The 20,532-nt window shown below is 33.9% G+C and overlaps 1 protein-coding gene and 1 pseudogene across 1 annotated transcript; both read right to left on the reverse strand.

Annotated features, from left to right (window-relative positions):
* Positions 1–1,495: 1,495 nt before the first annotated feature.
* On the reverse strand, positions 1,496–2,221 carry LOC104901490 (uncharacterized). The gene has a single exon (XM_019251310.2). The coding sequence runs from the start codon at positions 2,219–2,221 to the stop codon at positions 1,496–1,498; it is 726 nt and encodes a 241-aa protein (XP_019106855.2).
* A 2,994-nt stretch (positions 2,222–5,215) lies between these two features.
* On the reverse strand, positions 5,216–6,335 carry LOC125492790 (NAD(P)H-quinone oxidoreductase subunit H, chloroplastic-like; annotated as a pseudogene).
* Between the last annotated feature and the right edge of the window lie 14,197 nt (positions 6,336–20,532).

Raw genomic sequence — 20,532 nt, forward strand, 5'->3', positions numbered from 1 at the left:
CAAAGATCTATAGAAAAAGAAGAATCTACACGGTGCCCAACATTGGTGATCCACTCTGCTACCCCGTTTGCTTTCCGATAAACATGAGAGATTTGCCAAAAGTTAAGCTGCTAAAGGAGCAGTTGGATGTCTTAGATAATAACTTGAATTTGCCAAGGGGCTTGCCAAATATTTTTGACCGCATTGATAACGAGCAGGTTATCTCCTTCAATTTGGAGGTTGTTGATGTTATGTTTTGTTGCAAATAAAATGCCTTTATGAAGGGGTGAGGCTTTGGCCACAAAAGTCGGCGGTGAACCTAGGTTAAAAGTCATTACATGGAGAGCTTGACCTTTAGGATTTATGATGATGAACCCTGCTGCAGTCGACCCATTTTTAACCGACCCGTTGAAATTGAGCTTGAGGAAGTTGGGTGGTGGTGGGGGGGAGGGGGGGGGGGGGAAGAGATAAGGATGGAAGATGATTGGGGGAAGTAGGAAGGGGGTAATGCTCCCTTTAGCATCACCAGTGGCTTGGTTGGTTTTGGTTGGTCTTGGAGCTTTTTTCTTTCTCTCTCCTTCTCTCCTTCTCTCCTTCTTACATCTCACATCCCACTAAAACTACCACCAACTCATCTTACTTGGTTTTTGTATTTCTCTTTCCTACTTTTACCATACCCCACCATATACTCTCTCTCCTACTTTTACCAAACCCCACCATATACAATGTTTATTTTTTATATGAAATAGATGATTTAAACTAATGAAAGCTAATTATATTACGTTAAATTAATTACTAGCTAATTAGCTTACGTTAAATTGATTACATACGATAAATTAAAATTACGTTAGAAGCTAATTAGCTTGCGTTAAATTAAATTAGCGTTAACTTGAGATTATAGTAAATATGTGTTAATTAGCTTACTTTAAATTAAATTACGTTAACTTGACATTATAAATTAAAAAAAACACACACATTACATAAGATAGATAATTTAAAAACACACATACATGAAATTTGATACAAAGATAGATAATTTAAAACACAAATAATGATAGATTGATACATAAAGATAGATAATTTAAAACACACAAATACATGAAATTTGAAATTACTTAAACCATAATTAAAATTAATAAGTTAGTTAATCAACTTGACGATTAGGCCCAAACTTACGCCATATGTGTTCAACCAAGTTATTTTTTAGTGAGATGTGAGTTTCCCCATCTCGCATCTCAGATCTTCTCTCCATGTATGCACCTAAATTTCGCACATCGAGTCTTCCATTGTGCACAACGAATGAGTCTTCTCCGGCTTGGTTAGACGACCCCTTGTTATTTTGAGTTTGAAGTTGATCATATTCGTTTGGATCTCGGTAATTTTGATAAGTAATCACGCTCATCTTCAACAATCATATTGTGCGCATGATGATACACGCCATGATTATTTTCCACAATATGTCTTTATCCCACGCGAGAGCGGGTTTGCGAATGATTGCAAATCTAGCTTGCAATACTCAAATGCATGCTCTGACATCTTTTCTAACAGCTTCTTGATGTTGTGTGAATAGTGTCTTTGTTTGGGGGTTTGGGGGAGCTTTATTGCGGGGATGAATGTTGACCATCTCGGGTAGATGCCATCGTAAGATAGTAACCATGTTATAAGTTGTCCCGTTCACTGAGAAGTTGACCTCTGGAGCTCTTCCTTGTAGGACATCATCAAAGACGGGAGACCTCTGCAATACGTTTATATCATTGCATGAACCCGAGGTGCCAAAAAAAGCATGCCATATCCATAAGTTACTTGAAGCAACCGCTTCTAAGATTATGGTTGTTGTTTTGCTTCTTCCTTGATACATTTCTTTCCAGCCCCGAGGACAATTCTTCCAGTTCCATTGCATGCAATCGATGCTTCCCATCATACCTGGGAAGCCACGACGCTCGCCTTCATGTAGGAGACGCTCAATGTCATTTGCATTTGCCTTCCTCAAGTATTCAGGTCCAAATCTAGCAACCCCTTCGACAAAATGAAGAAGACATTCTCTAGCGGTACTTGAAGCAATTTTCAGGTACTCGTCAACAGCATAAGAGGATGAACCATATGCCAACATCCTGATAGCCGCTGTGCATTTTTGTAGTTCAGATGCACCCATCCTTCCAGTAGCATCTGGTTTTTGCTCAAAGAACTTATCATCTTGAATTGTTACACCTTCGACAATACGAAGGAAAACATGCTTATGCATACGAAATCTTCGACGAAAAATATTTTCATGTATAGAGGTTTGTTGCTGAAATAATCATGAAACAATCTTTCATAAGCTTCCTTAGGTTCCCTACACACAAATTTTCTAGTGCGGGGTACAATTTCTTCTTCATTTTGTTGCTCAGCATCAACGAACTGACTCCATTCTATGTAATCTTGAACCATGTAATTAAAAAATTCAGAACCTGAACTAGAAGAACTTGAATCATAGTTCATTTTGGAGTGGTGTTTTTCTAGAAAATAAGAGATTGAGAAGAAAAAGTGAATGGAGTTGTGATTTTATGGTTGAAGTTATGTTCTATTATATAGGGAAAATCCATCATATGTACATACCAATGTAATGTAGGAGTAGACAATTCAATGCAATGTAAGAGTAGACATATCAATGTAATGTAGGAGTAGACAATTCAATGCAATGTAGGAGTAGATAATTCAATGCAATGTAGGAGCAAACAATTCACTGCGACACTATTTGTCATACTATTCAATGTCAGGTGAGTAGAAAATTCAATAGTACTATTTGTGACATTATTCAATATCAGGTGATTAGACAATTCAATACAATAATAATAATAACAATAATAATAATAATAATAATAATAATAATAATAATAATAATAATAATAATAATAATAATAATAAATAGAATAATAATGATAATAATAAATAGAATAATAATGACAACGATGATGAGATAATAATAATTATAACAATAATGATAATGATACATTCATAATCTAAAGTTCCGACACATACATATTCATAATTAAAGTACGATACAACTAAATTGCAAAATAAAACAATTAAAAACTTGAACACTAACTAAACATATTTATCCTTAAATTGTAGCTTAAGTTTTTCATACATCTCTCTCTCATCCGGATCAAGGGAAGACTTAGCCATTAATATATTCCAAATTTTGAACTTTCTATCTTCCTCTTTCGTTGATTCTCTCAAGGCATCACGCTCCTTTTGATACTCAAGTAAGTCCTCTCCCACACTAATCCTCCTCGTAAATTCCAAAGAGGATGGAGATGTAGAACTGGATATTGGGGCCTTTCTCCTACTCTTAACTTTCTTGACGCCGTCAGGATGTTTTGAGCTCACACCTTCATCTGGACCAAACCGTTTTGAGCTTGCACCGCTCATTTGGGTGCCATCTGTCCATTTTTCGTAGTGTTTCAGAACATTCCATGCATGCTCCAATGTAAATCGGGGCCCATGGACTTCTATCCACATTTCACGGGCTTCAGTCAGGACGTCTTCAACATTGCAGCCGGACCCCTTCTTCCTTTTCGCCTCGGTATATATCCCGAACTAGAGGTGTCAATCTGGGTCACTGGCTGGGTTTGGGTTGACCTAAGCTGGGTCGAAATGATTTGGGTCGGAATAATCTGGGTGATAGTGTGTCATGGGTCGGAACTGGGTGGGTCGGGTGAAACTGGGTGAGGGGATCTCGGAACTGGGTCGAAACTGGGTCGGGTGAGACTGGGTCGGCCGTTATCTGGGTTGGGTAAATTTGGGTCGGAATGGAATAAGGTGAAGTCGGTCCAAATCGGCTTTCGGAATGATTTGGGTCGGAAGAAATCAGCTTTCGGAATGACTTGGGTCGGAAGAAATCGGATTTCGGAATGATTTGGGTCGGAAGAAATCGACTTTCGGATTACTTGGGTCGGAATAAATCGATATCGGAATAACTTGGGTCGGAATAAATCGGCTTCGGAATAACTTGGGTCGGAATAATTCGGCTTTGGGAATTACTTGGGTCGGAAGAAATCGGCTTTCGGGTTATTTGGGTCAGAAGTAATCAATATCGAAATAACTTGGGTCGGAATAGTTCGGCTTTCGGAATTACTTGGGTCGGAAGAAATCGATATCAGAATGAATTGGGTCATAATAAATCGACCTTCAAAATTAATTGAGTATTCAAGAAATCGACTCTCGGAATGACTTGGGTCAGAATAAATCGAATTTCAGAATGACTTGGGTCATAATAAATCGGATCTCGGTAGGACTTGGTGCTTGAAACAGCTGAACTATCAAATTGGCGGTGCCGCGGCGTATTGATTTTTCGGAATTGATCTCATCTTTTACTTTAGCTTTGAAGAATTTTCATTTTTTTTTATTGAGTAATAACTTAATCCTTGAATAAAATACGCTTTTTACCAATATCAATAAAAACTTCACCTTATTATTTTTGATTCCGAAAAAGAATTTAACATTTATTCATAATTTATGCCATGACAAAAATCTCATTTCTATTAATATAGATATCGGAAAAAGATCTTTTTTTTTGCAATTCCATTTCTATATATTTTTATATTAACATTAGCTATTTTTTTTCATCCCTCTTATTTCTTTTATTTAGGCTTAAAATTAAAAAGTAAAAGATTACTTCGTTCCTGATAGTCATTCACTTAATCGGTGGATAGGAGCATACTCTGGATCGGAATTTGTGGGAGTACTACTTGATCATTTCTACCAATTTAAAGCCTCAATTAGTATTTCTTTTATGTAAAAATATCTCTTCGGATAACTTACATAATCTCTATTACAAATTAAATCCTTTGTATACTTTGGTGTTCCTAATCATCCACTCATTTTTGTTCAATCTCTATGGTAATTAATGTCATGTATGGTAATACATATAAAAAAAAGATAGTCAAAACTCCATAGAATTGTTCTTTTCAACCCGCTTCAAGTTATGAGGACTAATTATCCAATCTTAGGGGAAACAAACAACCTTGACTCCTTATGTTTATTTTCGTTTAACCCTTGTACATAGGCAATGAGATTCTCTTTTTTACTGCGAATTTCGAAGCTGTTTTTTTTTCACTCATCTAACTATCTAGTTTAGTATATCAATCCGATCAGTGAATAAAAAAAAGATGCTATTCTATACATTTCATTTTTATTCTTAGAAACCTAAAAAGAAATGAAAAATATTCCTAATTCTCCCTTTGGGGCTTCATTTTTATTCTCCCATAATGATATCTATGCTACCTAGTATCGTCATAATATCAGCCAATTTCATTTTTTTAACTAATTGAGGAAGAATTTGCAAATTGATAAAACCCGGGGGGCAGATTTTCCATCTCCAAGGAAAAACGCTTTGATCTCCTATCAAAAATATTCCTAATTCTCCCTTTGGGGCTTCAGCTCTTACATAAAGTTCTTGTTTCGACAATTCAAAAGCCGGAGATAGCTTTTTACTAATGAATCGATATTCAAAATCATTCCATTCAGGATATTTTTTTCTATTAAAGCGTCGGATTTCTAAATTCTCATAGGGACTCCCTGGAATTCCTTCTAGAGCTTGTTGAATAATTTTTATGGATTCGGCCATTTCACCAATTCGTATTAAATAATGAGCTAATGAATCTCCTTCTTTTTGCCATTGGACCTCCCAATCAAAGTCGTCGTAACACTCATAATGATTAACTTTACGAAGATCCTATTCTATTCTCGAAGCTCGTAGCATTGGCTCTGATAAACCCCAATTTAGTGCTTCTTCTCCACCAATAATGCCTACGTTCTCAACTCGTTCTAAAAAAATAGGATTTCGCGTAATAAGTTTTTGGTATTCAGTAAGTCCTATTAAAAAATAATCACAAAAATCTGAACATTTATCTATCCATCCATAAGGTAGATCGGCAGCTACTCCTCCAATGCGAAAATAATTATGCATCATTCTCATACCGGTAGCAGCTTCGAATAAATCATATATCAATTCTCTTTCTCTGAAAATATAGAAGAAAGGGGTCTGCGCGCCAATATCCGCCATAAAAGGGCCGAGCCATAACAAATGAGAAGCTATACGACTTAATTCCAACATAATTACTCGGATATAGCTAGCTCTTTTAGGTACTTTATAACATGTGGTATTGTGATATTATGATATAGATTATACTTTATAGTGATATATTATAGTAATTATACTGATATTGTGAATTGTGATTGAGTCATTGAGAATTTTTTAATAATACATTGAATCATTAATAGTTTGATACTTATATTACTAATTTGAAATGTTACTAAAGTAAGACTTATAAGTACGTTATACTTATATTATTGGGCCATTCACCATTGGGCATTGGCTATTGGCCTATTGCCTAAGTATCACCTATCGGTTATTCACTTATTCTTATTCATGATTGCATAAGTATTTAAGTAACAACTAACAACCATTTTAAGTTGTTAAGGGCTTAAGGCATAAGTCCATACTCCATACAAGTTGTTATTAGACGAGATCAATGAAGTTGTATATGATTGTAAGTCGATAATCTAAGTCAATATAACAGTAGATTTAAGTTCACTTAAATAAATATAATAATACTGTTACTTAATTGAGTAATAGATTAATACTTGTATAAGCAACAATATGATGACTAATTAAAATTTTGAAACCCAATTCATAACTTTAATTAAATAATAATAATAATAATATTGGTTATATTATGCTAATTAATAAATGATAGTTATACGTAAATACTAATCATAATAATTTTAATAAATATAACCAAAATTTTAAATCATAATAAAATAATTGACTAATTATTAAAGTTAGTAAGTTACTAAACCAAAATAAGAATTAGTAAGATTATAAAAATTAAAATTACTCATTATACTAGGTCATCAATCCATGTACTAGATCATTCTCTTTTCCTATTGGTCAAAGAATAATATCATGGATCATGAATTAGAACCCTTGATTTGAGAAAGGATCAAAATCTAATCATCAATCTCTCAAACACATCTCCCATTTCCATCCTCTCTACAACCTAAGTTAATCGTCTCTATGTTAGATTCATATTGAAACTCAAAACATCTACTTAAACAGTACCCGAAGTTGATTTCATGATAATAATAGTACTCTACGTAAGTACTTAGATTACTTATTAAGTTACCAAATCGTAATTTATAACAATTCATGTCAAACTTATATTACCAATGCTAAAAGTAACTAAACTAAACTAAGACTTGACTTATATTATTGGCTAATCCATATATATTATTGTGATACTAACTTTTTGTTGCATATTAGTAGCGAGTGATAACATTAAAGTTCGAGGACGAACTTTCTTTTAAGGGGGAGTAGATGTAATATCCCAAATTTTTATAACTATTTTATAAAATTTATTTTGTTATAATAAGATTTTATTCTGAAAAATAAAGTAAAATCATAATAAATCAGATTTTTTTGAAACTGTTTTATTTATCAAATCAGATTTTTATGTTTTTTTAAAAATAAATAAATAAATAAATAAAAATATTTCGAAATCAGATTTTTTTTTTCGTTCAAAAAGAAAGATAGAGAGAAAAGAAAATTCTGAAATTTTTAAATACTTATCTTTTAGTGAAACCCTAAATTTACATACATATATATATATCCCCAAACACCCAAAAATTCTCACGTAATTCACTTTCTTCATCTCTTTGGTAAGTTCTAAATTTCAGATCTAGAATCACCATTGTTGTGTTTCGAAGGTTTCAACCAGAAAAAAAAAATTGTTTTAAAACCCGACACCGAGACTCCGACGACTTGACCGGAATCGGCACGGGTCTTCTTCTTTTTCTTCTTTCTTCTTCTTTCTCTTTCTTCTTTCTTCCTCTTTCTCTTTCTTCTTTCCTCTATTTCTCCTGCTTCCCGTCTTCTGGAGGTTTAGAGGTTTTTTTTTAGTCATTTTTTTCTAAGTTTTAAAAATAATACTAATATTTATAAAAAAAAAAAAAGAAAACTTGACATGTGCAGCAAAAGTCACGTGAGGCTGTGACTTTGCTGACACATACAAGTTCATTCTTCCACAAATTATTTTTTTTTGGTTTCCTTGCTAAAGTGACAGTCACGTTTTTTTTGTTTTTAGAAAATTAATAATCTTTCTCTTGTTTTTCGACTTTGGTTAGTATTAATCTAGTAAATTTTGATTAATTATTTGCGGGATATTATATCAAGTGACTAACTTTAGATAATATTATTTGTTGTAGACGGAAACTTCGTAGGAGGCGAATTTTAGTTGATATTGCTATACTTGAGACGCGTTTGAGGTAATTCACAATGTCCATCAACAACTAGAATTCCGTTAGGAATTGTATGTGCTATGTGTAATACATGTGGTTATGTGATTCTATGTTTATGTTAGATGTATATTATGTGACAGGATTAGTATAGTACTTTCTACGACTAAAATTATTATTATTACTATATATAGTACTATTATCCCTGCGTATAATATATATGTATCTACTAGTATTGTTGTTATGAAATTGGATTTTTTTTTAATGTACCTAATTATACCATTGTATTAAAATTATACTAATATTGATAATGTACTTAATGGGTATAACTAGTGTGTTAATGATGTAACGAACGGTATTATAAGTTGATATATATTGTGACTCTATGAGACTCTAATGATGGACGTACTGGTTACTATAAATTATGGACGTTCTTATTATTATAATTTTATTAAGTGGCTAAGTTGTGAAAATATTATTTGAACTAAAGACGTTCATGTTATTGTTAATGTGATATTTGATGTGCCATAACTATTAAAATATATTAATCACGTAAAGTAGAAATAATATTGAGGAAATTATCCCGTGGACTTGGATCCTCCATAGGTGATGAACAGTACTTGATTTTTATTCTGTTACAACTCTTTATTGTCTTCCTCCTAATACTATTGGTGCGCATTGCGGATACCCATTAGATTAGTGAGGGGTGTGCACACTAAGGACGTTCTGCAAAACGATATTGGCCATTGCTCTTAAATTATTGGGTGACGACCCATGTTGAAGTAGGTGGTTACTGGGATTAGTCCCGGCCTACTGACGTTCAATTCCCCTCTAATAATTAAATTTGATGTTGTGTGAATCATATAAACTTGGAGTATTCAAATTGATTAAGTGTGTTATATACTTGTTTGTATTACGTTATACATGTCTGTTTTATGTTATACTTGTCTACATTTTATTATATTTGTAAGTATGCTATAAAAATTATTTTAAAAATATAACTATTATTATTATTATTTTACGGGATGGAGTTGTAATTACTTAGCTTTCGCTAATTTTTGTGTTTTTGTTTTTCTTTGTTCTGTTCCATATTTATATTGTGCAGGTTGGTGAAAGGGACTACGTTGCAGGAATGAGTGAATTTATAGTTTTTAAGTTCACCTAGTTTAATAAACATTACAGTACTGTCATTTGAGATTGTTTAGTTTGGTTGTAGACAACTTAGTTTATATTTTGATACTTTGGTTTGTGAGTTAAATTTTTTATTTTAATTAGCCTTGCATTTATTTTTAACAATAGATGCGGCGGTAATACCCTAAAGGTTTGGTCAGATATCTTAATGAAAAGTGAATGTTTTATAAAGTTTTAGAACCAAAGTTTTGGGGTGTTACAATTATTGACTAATTAAGGTTAAACTCAATTAACATGTCAAAACTTGCATTAATACATATATTGATATACATTAAAGATTTAAACTTTAAAGTGATTAATCATCAATGAATATGATCAATGACTAATTTATCAAATTCGGATTATAGTTTTGACTTTGGAGGTTGGACATTCGATAATCAAGATAAAATACTTTTGTTCTTCACTTCTTTGTGAACACAAACTACCTAACAATTAACAATCAAGATAAACTATTCGAGCTCGACTCAAGACCATAACGAGCCGAGCCTAAGCTTCCTGAAGTTCGGCTCGAGAGTTCGTGAGCAAGCTCGGAAATATTTTAGATAGTCTTTATGTAAAAAAGTAATGTCCCACACCGATAAAAAAAGTAAACACCAACCTTGTATTTCCTATATAATCTTATTACCCTTTAAGTGTTTAGCTATAATTATTGTTTGATTTGTCTTAATTTATGATATTGGACAATCATCAAATATGCAAGATCCAAAAACTTAAAATTAGTATAAAATTAATTATTCTATTATATTCCATCATTTTAATTGTTTGTGTGAAGATCTTGGAAAACACATGTAGAACACATGCATGCATGATGGCGTAGAACACATGCATTATATTTATGGCACACTACTACAAAATGGTTCATTTACGACCAAAAATTACGACCACATGCGTTTCTGGTCGTAAATAATAAGTAATTACGACCAGATATTCTAAATGGTCATTATTTACAACCACAATGATTTCTCGTTGTAAATAACGAGCATTTACGACCAGATCCAGTAAACTGTCGTAAATATCAGAAGTGTTTTGCGATGAGACGGAAATCTGGTCGTAAATATCAAGATCTTAAAATTTGGCCAAAATAAAAGCGAAATTCTTTCCCCAAATTTTTTTCCCCAAAATTTGAAAACCCGCGCTCCTTCATTTTTCCCGAAATTTTGAAGACCCCATTTATATCTCCCCATTTTCAATCAGTCTTTTAAAATTAGTGTAAAATATTTTCCCCACCCATTTTGTCCTTTTTCAATGTCCTCCACTAGCAAACACAACCACCATCATCCACTTTCTCTCTCTTCGATCTCCTCTACCACAACAATCTCCATCCTCCACTTTCTCTCTCTTTGATCTCTTCCACCATAGCAACCACAACACAACCACCACTCCGATCTATTCTCTCTTCGATCTCTACTTCTATGGTAGATCTCTACCACCGCGACACTGCTACAACTATTCTTCGCCGCTGTTGCTGCCGCTGTTCTTCGCTGCCGTTGGTATTTTTCCTCACTTTTTTCTTTAAATTTTTTTGGGGTTTTTCGAATTCATTTCATGTTTGTATGTGTAGATTTTTGTGAAAATTTTGGGGCGTTTTTTGTTGAATTTTTCGAATTATTCACTCGAAATTTGATGGTGATTTGGTGTTAGATTCTTTTGGGGAAATTCGAGTATTTAGGGTTCCTATTATGTCGAATTGTTTGGGGGTCGATTCACTTCGAATTTCAGGGGTTTCGTGGTTGAATTTTTGGGGGTTTAGGATAATTTTGCTGGGTAATTTATGGGGGTTTTGGGTAATTTACGAATTTCCTTTTTATGTTTTTAGATCTTGGTTTGATGGGATTCCAATTTAGGGTTGAATTTGTGGTTGAATTTCTGGGATATTTAGGGTTGAATTTCTGGTCGAATCTGGGTTCGAATAGGGGCCAAATCTGGGTTCGAATTCGGGAAAGTTTGTGCTTGAATATTACGGAAATTTTGGGTTCGATTTTGGGGAGTATCTTGGTTCGATTTTGGGCAAATTTGGGTTCAATTTTTGGGGTAAAGTTGGGGTTCGTTTTTGGGGCAAAATTTGGTTCGAATTTTTGGGAAAATTGGTTCGAATTTCTGCATAAAATTTGTTGGAATTTCTAAGTTTAATTCGTTGGAATTTCTGGGTTCAAAATATGTGTTTTTTGGCTAAATTTTAAAATTCAGATCTGGATTATTTGTTTTGATTTAATTCGTTCGATTTTTTCTTGTTTTTGGTTGCAGACTGTTTGAAGATTTGTTGATATGATCATGAAGATTTGTTGATGAAGAAGATAAAGATATGTTTCAATCCAAGTGATGATGATGAATGATTAACGATGATGAATTAGTTTTTGTATAAATTTAAGTTTTTATATTTAAGTTTTCTTGTACCAAATTCAATATAATTCTTTGAAACATATTGCTGTAGTAATCAACAATTTTGGTGATTATGAATGATGAATTAATTTTTGTATAAATTTATGTTGTTATGATATTAAATTGTAAATACTTGAAATTAGCAACTATGTTTAGTTGCTAATTTCTTTTTTTTAAAAATTTTTTTTACTCATATTTGCGATTAGAAAAATGGTCGCAGACGACAACTAATTGTGACGAGAACTAAATCTGGTCGCAAAAGAACAATTACGACAAGAAAGTGAAACTGGTAGTACTGTTATTTATGACCAAGCCTTTTACGACCACACGCGTTTCTGGTCGTAAAAGGCTTTTTACGACCAGATTTGAGCTTTTTGCGACCAGACTTCTGGTCGTAAATGGCGGTTTTTCTTATAGTGAGTTTTGGTTTTTTATTTACAGTTTATTTCAGTTTCAGTTAATCATTTTTCAGTTGATTTTTAGTTACATTTACTCCCAATTTAGTTTAATTCAGTTCACTTGGGTCGGAATGGTGTTGGGTCGGGTTTACTTGGGTTGGGTGGCAACTGGGTTGGGTCGAAATTGGGTTGGGTCATAACTGGGTTGAGTCAAAACTGGATCGGTGATAGCTGGGTTGGGTCACAACTGGGTTGGGTAATAATTGGGTGGGTTTAATTGGGTCATTCGCGGGTGAAGTTGGGTGCGAGTTATTTTGGGTTGGAAACAGGTTGGGTCTAGGTCGTTATTCACGGGTGCGACTGGGTACGGGTCAAACTGGGTCGGCCCAACTCCGGTTGGTTTACCAATTCCACGGGTTAAACTGGGCACGGGTGAACGCTGGGTCGGAATGGGTCGGCTTTCCAACCGACAACTCTCGGCTCGGAACAAGTTGGGTCTGGATCGCATGTGGGTTCACCCGTGGGTCGGCCCAGTTTTTGACACCCCTATCCCGAACCATGCATTCACATCTCAGTTGATTTTTTTCCAACGACTAGTGAGAGCTTTGAATGTCCTTGGGCGTAAAGTTGGATTGAGTCGTCGTGACTCTTCAACTCTCTCAGATACCGAACCCCAAAAACCGTCACCATTTTGGTCAGTTCCCTTTAACACTTCTCCTCCGCACTCTAGATATGCCGAAATGAGGGCATGATCTTCATCTACACTCCATTGAAACTTTGATGTTGTGGCTTTTTTTGAAGAAGGGGTGTTTTCAATTTCCTGTGATTGGATTTCAACTACATCGTCGTTTTCGTTAGGTTGTTCATGTTGTTGTGAAATATGTTGGGATATAGGAAAAGATGGTTGAACTTATTGTTGGGATAGATGATTAGAACTTTATGGAGATTGTTGTGTAGCTTGTTGAGAATTTTGGTAATTCGATTGGCTTTGGAAAAACATAAACATTCTTTGAAATTCCGGATTTTGTAGCACACTTGGATCAATTTGGAAATTATTTTGGGGATTTTGTTGGTGGTTTGGATTATTTTGGGAGTAACTAGGATTATTTGAATCCATAATATTGACTTAGTTTATAGATAAAATATTATATAGAAGACAAGTAGGTAGGAGAGAGTAATTAGAAAAAAAAATATTAGGAAGTGGTGTGGTAAAATATATGGTAATTTGGGCCCATTTTATAGATAAAACAATTTTATAGCCGTTATTGTAATTTTTTTTATTTTAAGCTGGTCTTTTTTATATTAACTTTAAAAAATTTTGTAACGTTAATAAAATAACCGTTGCATAAAATTACCGTTGAAAGAGAGGAAGAAATTAAAAATCAGCTCCTTATCCCACGCGTGGCAGCAGCTGATTTGCTGCTCAGTGGGGTCTGACGCGCGTCAGACCCACTGACAGCAAAGCAGTTGCTGTCTCATTCAATCAACAACGTTTCCCTTTAATCAACACCGCGTGGCGTCATCTCAACCTTTCCTTTCTGAAGCTACCGCGTGGCATCATCTCACGCCTCCCCCTTTAATCCAACTCAAAGTTTTCTTTTTTTTTTTTTAAACAAATTGGGCCTAGGTTTTTTGCCACTTGTCATCTTCTCCCTCACCCCAATTACGCCATCCGATGTGCTGTTGGTCTGGAATTCTAGACCAACCAGCTCCAAGGACCAACTTCCCCAATGGTAAAGCCAATTAAAACTAGTTTTACTATTTGCTAGGCTAATTAAAACTCACCCGTTGTAGATGCTAAGGGAGAGTCTTGAGAATGAAGTTTATTAATAGTGGACTTGGTGGTGCATTCAAGGTGATGGAATTTTCCTATATGTAAGACTCTTTAAAAGCACCAAGATTCAATAGAAAAAATAACAGCATTTCATTCTTTCCATAAACTCCATAAATAATTTTCAGAAGACTTTTGTTGGTTTGAGACGTTGGAGTAGGGGCATGAATGAAGTGGAGGCAAAGGGAAAATTGTATTGTAACCATTCTTTGGTCTGAGGGGAGAACCATAGCATAGTTGATTTAGGGCAGTTAAGGAACATATGGTCAAGCTAGTGTTTCACTATGCTGATTATGGAGCACATGTCTAACGCTAAGACTATTATGGCAGATTTGCCATAAGAAAATTTTGATCTTGGGTCGAATATCAAGCTTCCAAATCCATTTGAAAGGCCATGGGGGCGAATCTGGGATCTTGTGAGCTAACCAGTTTTGTGGATTTAACTGAGAAATTTTCCGAGGGAGCAAGAACCCATATCAGCGTATCCTCTATATTGTTAGAAGGCAGAGGGATACCTTTAATTTTAGAAATGATATTCTCTGGAAGGTATTGACGAAAAAGATCAATATTCCAGGTATGGTCTGACTTAACAAAGTCGGATACTTTAAAATTAAGGTCCAAATGATTTTTATTTAGCTTTAAAAACTTAGCTAAATTATCATCAATAGCCCAATTGTCTATCCAAAAAAAGGTGGACTTCTCGTTACCAATTCTCCATCTAATTCATTTTCTGAGAACGTGGCGTTGTGCTAATATTTTCCTCCAAATGAAGGAATCATTGCTTTTTGGGAGCTTTTAAATATTTTTCTTTCATTATATTAGTCCATAAACTATTATGATTTGAGAATTGTAGCCAAGCTAGTTTACCACGGAATGCTTGATTCAACGAATAAGTCTTTCGGAGGCCAAGACCTCCTTAACTCTTTGGTTGGCAAACTTTATTCCATCTTATATATTAAGGGGGTGCTATTTTTTTCTTTATTTTGTCTCTAAAAGAATTGCCTATGAGACGTATCAATTCTTTTACTAATCTTCATAGGAAGGAAGGAGGAAGAACAGGAGTAGGTTGGAAGAGATTCAAGATTGGCTAGAATTAAGGTGAATCTTCCTACTATCGGGGAGAAATGCGACTTCCCATTGCTTTATGCGATCTTGGGGTTTTTTTCTAATAAAATTTTAAAATCTCTACGTATCGGATGAAAGATGAGAAGTTTACTCCTAGGTGTCGACCAAACTTGCCATTTATGGTCATATTAAAATGACTTGCCAAAGCTTCTTTTCTAGAGTTTGGAAATGTTGCGAGAGAGGATTAAAGCTGATTTATGGAAATTCACGAGCTGGTCTGACAAAGCGCATAAGTCACCTAGAATGGATTTAAGCTTGTGGCATGCTGTAGATGTTGCTTTTATGAATGACAAGAATGTCATCCGCAAACATTAGACAAGGGATTTGAGTGCCTCTGGGATAAAGCTTGGCGTAACACCCCAATAATTCTCTCTTTTCCAAAATACTTATCAATTATAAAACTTAGAGAATCATCAAAGCATTATCGCCTGTGTGATAACGTATCGGCTTATTATTTAGAATTTTGTAGCGGAGAACATATAACTAGATTTAGAATGGAAATTTAATAAATAACAAAGTCAATTTTAAAACCAACCAACAACGTTGACGTTAACTTCAACCAAACTAAATATAAAATGTATCAATTAAAGTACGATAAATTATCAACAAGCTACACAAGCTACACAAGCTCTCCATTCCCGAACCCCCATGATGCATCATCTTTACACCTGTAAATGACAATACACTAGAGAATCTGCTCACCACGAATGGATCATCACCGGATCAATAAGGCAAAGCCATGATCAACACACACAAACAAAGCACGTAACGTCGAAATCAGCAAAGCTGAGTACTACATAATAAATAAATAAACAATCCTACCATGATACTAATAGATAGTAAGCAGAGATAAATAACAACATAATAACTTGCAGTTAACTTTTATTGAACTAAACTTTAACAACATTTTTATTATTTTAAATGGAATAGTCACTTAACTGAGTTGTCTAACTAAAAACCAGCCTTCCTTTTGGAAGACGAAATACGTGTAGCACCTCAATAATTCTCTCCTTTACAAAATACCTTTTCAATATAAAACTTTGAGAATTATCAAATAAAACATTATCGCCTGTGTGATAACGTATCGGCTTATTCAGAATTTTCCAGCGGAAAACATATAACTAAACTTTTAATTTGAAATATAATAAATAATCAAAGTAACTTTAAAACCAAACACACACTACTATTATCAACTTCAAACCAAACTTAATATAATGTATCAACTAAAGCAATAATAGATAAATCAATCTGCTACATAAGCTCTCTAGTCCCAGATCCCCATGATGCAACATCTGCAAATCTGTAGATGTCAATGCACTAAACAATCTACCCACAAGAATGGATCATCAACGATCAATAAGGCAAAGTCATGATCAACACACACAAACAAAGCACGTAATCAGCAAAGCTGAGTACTACATAATAATAAATAAACATTCCCAACATGATACTAATAAATAATAAGCAGGGATAAATAATAACATAACCATCTAACATTCTGCAGATAACTTTTACTGAACTAACTTTAACAATCATTTTATTACTTTAATAGAATAGTTATTGGATCGAGTTGTCTAAACAAAAACCATCATTCACCTAAGAAGACGAAATACGGGCGCGACTCCGTATTCCATAATGACCTGCGATATCGATGAACCTTTGAATGAAAATAGGAGCGGTGATCAATCCAATTCCCAGAAAAAGTCATGGCACGTTCACCATGTACCCCAACTCCTGATTGTCCAACTTCAGACGTGCACCAGTCTAAAGTTTATTACTATCCACGTTACACTTTACATGATTTACCGATTATTACTTGTTATGACACACAAGCAATACAAACACATATAATCAAACATTCACAACTTAATTCCTTTTTATCTTAGGATTAAATAAGTGATCATACAACTTACAATCCAAGATTAATTCCTTCTTATTTCAATCTTTCTTATTTGTTGAACCTAGCAAACAACCAACTTACCTTTCAAAAGCATAAATTATCAACTTACTAAATAAGACCCACCATCCCTCATAGAGTAGTGAAAAAAATAATATAAGGGAACACATGATTCAAACATGATCCAATTCAATAAATATATTAATTTCCCCATGTGAATTAATAAATAAAGTTCCCAACTAACATGCTTGCATCAATATTCCATACAAACAGTTTGATATTCAACTCATAGTTAAATCTTATAATCAACATGTTCGCACACAAGCATAGAACATGTAAAATTCAATCATAATAGAAATCACATATGAGCTTACCAAGTTTTTATACATGATGCTACAAAATTTCCTTCATAAATCATGATACTACATCACATAACACTTAGGTATGTATGTACCTTGTGTAGACAAATCGGTAAGCCAACTTTAATCACCTTAAAAATCACTTACAGAATAATCTCCGCCTAAAACAACCAATATAATTCAAAATCAATACTCCAAATAAATTTCAGCAACTTTAAAATACTTTAAATCCCCTTTAAAATATCTAAAAGTTATTTTTATAATTAAAACCTCAATGACTTATATTGCCTAGCATAGTACTACTATACTAGTCATTAAAATACATAAAACTCTATTAATAACAACCTTTCTAAAATTCCAGCAACTTATAAATTATTAAAAATCTCTTTAAACATACTTAAACATGCTTAAATTCATAAGTTAAATCAATTTCATAGTTTATAACATGCTACTATGATTTTTCAATCTTTAACACCCTAAAAATTCATGCTTTGATGATTAAAAACTCAATCTAAATATAATACTCAAATCTAAAATTTTATTTTTTCAATACATAATTTATAGAATCATAGATTCATCATTAAAACAGTAAATTAAAGTTACTAATCATAATTAGTACTAAAACAAAACATAAAAACATAATCTTTAATCAAAACTTGAGGAGGAAGAAAAGAATTAAACCAATAACAAAATCAAAAGGAACAAGGAAGGAGGAGGCACCGGCCTAGGCAACAACAACAAAATAGTTGGCGGCGGTGGTGGTGATTTCAGTGTTGTGACGTTTCTTGGTGGAGAAAAGTGTTTTTTGAAGAAGAAGAAAGAAAAGAGGAGAAGAAAAGAAAAACGTGGAAGAGAAGAGAGAGAGAGATGACCGCCAGTTGTAGGTGAGGGAGGAGCTAGATAATTTTGTGTGGGTAAAATAATTGGGTTCAAGGTATTTATATATAGGCTTTCCTTTTGGGCTTAGGAAAAGACAATTTGAGTTTCAATAAGGTTTTATGATGAATAGGATTGATGATTTAAAACTCCTAACATCAATAGAAATCTTTTTCCTAATTCACTTAGAATTTGGGTTCAATTTTACAAATCCAATTAGTATTTCAAATATTTTTCAAAGCATTGCCTTAACAAAAATATTTTAACTTCCTTAAATCCTTAAATTAATCCCTTTGACTTTCAAAATAGTCAATGTTCTTTAAAGAAATAAATCATTTTGAACTAAATTATGTTTAAATATAAATATATACATACTAAAATATATTTATAAAATCCATAAATTTACGGGAGATTACATTACCTTTCTAACAGGTTAGGCACTTAGACACATATTCACCTACCCCACACTTCATGTTTGGCCACCAATAGATATCCTTAAGGTCTCTATACAACTTGTCACCCCCAGGGTGCACTTAATATGGAGTGTTATGCCCCTCATCCATAAGATGTCTCTTGAGGTCATTACATTTTTGTGGTACACACCACCTTCCCTTAAACCTCAAACTTCCATCATCACGGATCTTAAAGTCTAGTTCCTTACCTTGCTTCAATTTCTCCTTAATCTTATCTAGGTGCTCATCCCCAACATGACCCCTTTGATCTCGTCGAAAACTGACAACCCCAAAAATAAAGCGCTCAATCCTGCCTCACTTTCCCCAAGATTTAAAATTTCTAGGCTCAACCTTTGCATATCTCGACACAACTCCTCAGGGACTATCAAGGCACTCACGCTATGAATCGACTTTCTACTCAAGGCATCGGCAACCACATTTGCTTTTCCCTCATGATACTGGATGTCTAGGTCATAATCCTTAATCAAACTCCTACTAGAGATGGCAGTGGGTATAGGACCCGACCCGGATCCAGATCCAGATCTGGGCCCTAAAAATTAGGACCCGACAGATCCGGGTAGGATTCGGGTCCTGTCTGTAAAAAAAGGGATCCGGGTCAGGTCTTACATGAAGACTCGGATCCGTTTACCCCTTTTCTATATTTATATATATATATATATATATATATATATATATATATATATATATACTATATTATTAATTCCTAAATACTAATTGGATAAATACCTGATATTGTTGTCTGTAAAATAAAATATCCACAATCGACTTCTCTCTCATCCCATTTTCTAACCCTAAAAGTTGTGCCAGTCTACCTTACACCGCTGTTGCTCTTCAGTCTTCTCGCCGGCTCTTATGTCAATCATCACGCTTCTGTCAATCGTCGCTCTTCTCATCGGCGCCTCTCTTATCAGCCATTGAAGTCTTTCAAGCTTCATCTCATTATTCCGTAAGTCGATGTAATTTCTTCCAATAATCAGTTTGTCAATTTTTTTCTACACTTTTAATTCTGTTGGAATTATGTTCTTGTTATGCTCCAATTTATGAAGTAATTATACTCCAATTTATGAAGTTATTATGCTCGAATTTATGAAGTAATTATACTCCAATTTATGAAGTTATTATGCTCGAATTTTCTGTAGAAATTCATCAAGTAATGTTATGTTTTGGGTCATCATAGGATCAATAAGGCAAAGCCATGATCAACAATCACAAACAAAGCACATAATCAGCAAAGTTGAGTACTACATACTAATACATAAGCATTCCTAACATGATACTAATAAATAACATGCAGGGATAAATAATAGTATAACAATATAACATTCTGCAGACAACTTCTACTGAACTAAACTTTAAACATCTTTTTATTACTTTAATGGAATAGTTATTGGACTTGGTTGTCTTATTTACTAATGCCTTCACCTACGAAGACGAAATACGGGAACTACCACGCATTTCAGAATGACCTGCGATATCGAGGAACATTTGCTAACTGTAATAGGGATGGTGATCAATCCATCTCCCGTAAAAAGCCATTGTCGGCTCACCATGTACCCCAACTCCTAATGTCCAACTCTAGACGTGCACCAGTCTAAAGTCTATAACTATCCTCGTTACACTTTACGTTATTTACAAATTATTACTTGTTATTGTAACACCCCCAAATTCCTCTCTTTTTGAAAATATATTTTAATATAAAACACTTGAGAAACTTGAGAGTATCACCGCCACGTGATAACGTTAAAGG

This window comes from Beta vulgaris, chromosome 8 (genome assembly GCF_026745355.1).
Source record: "Beta vulgaris subsp. vulgaris cultivar EL10 chromosome 8, EL10.2, whole genome shotgun sequence".
NCBI classification, from domain to species: Eukaryota; Viridiplantae; Streptophyta; class Magnoliopsida; order Caryophyllales; family Amaranthaceae; genus Beta; species Beta vulgaris.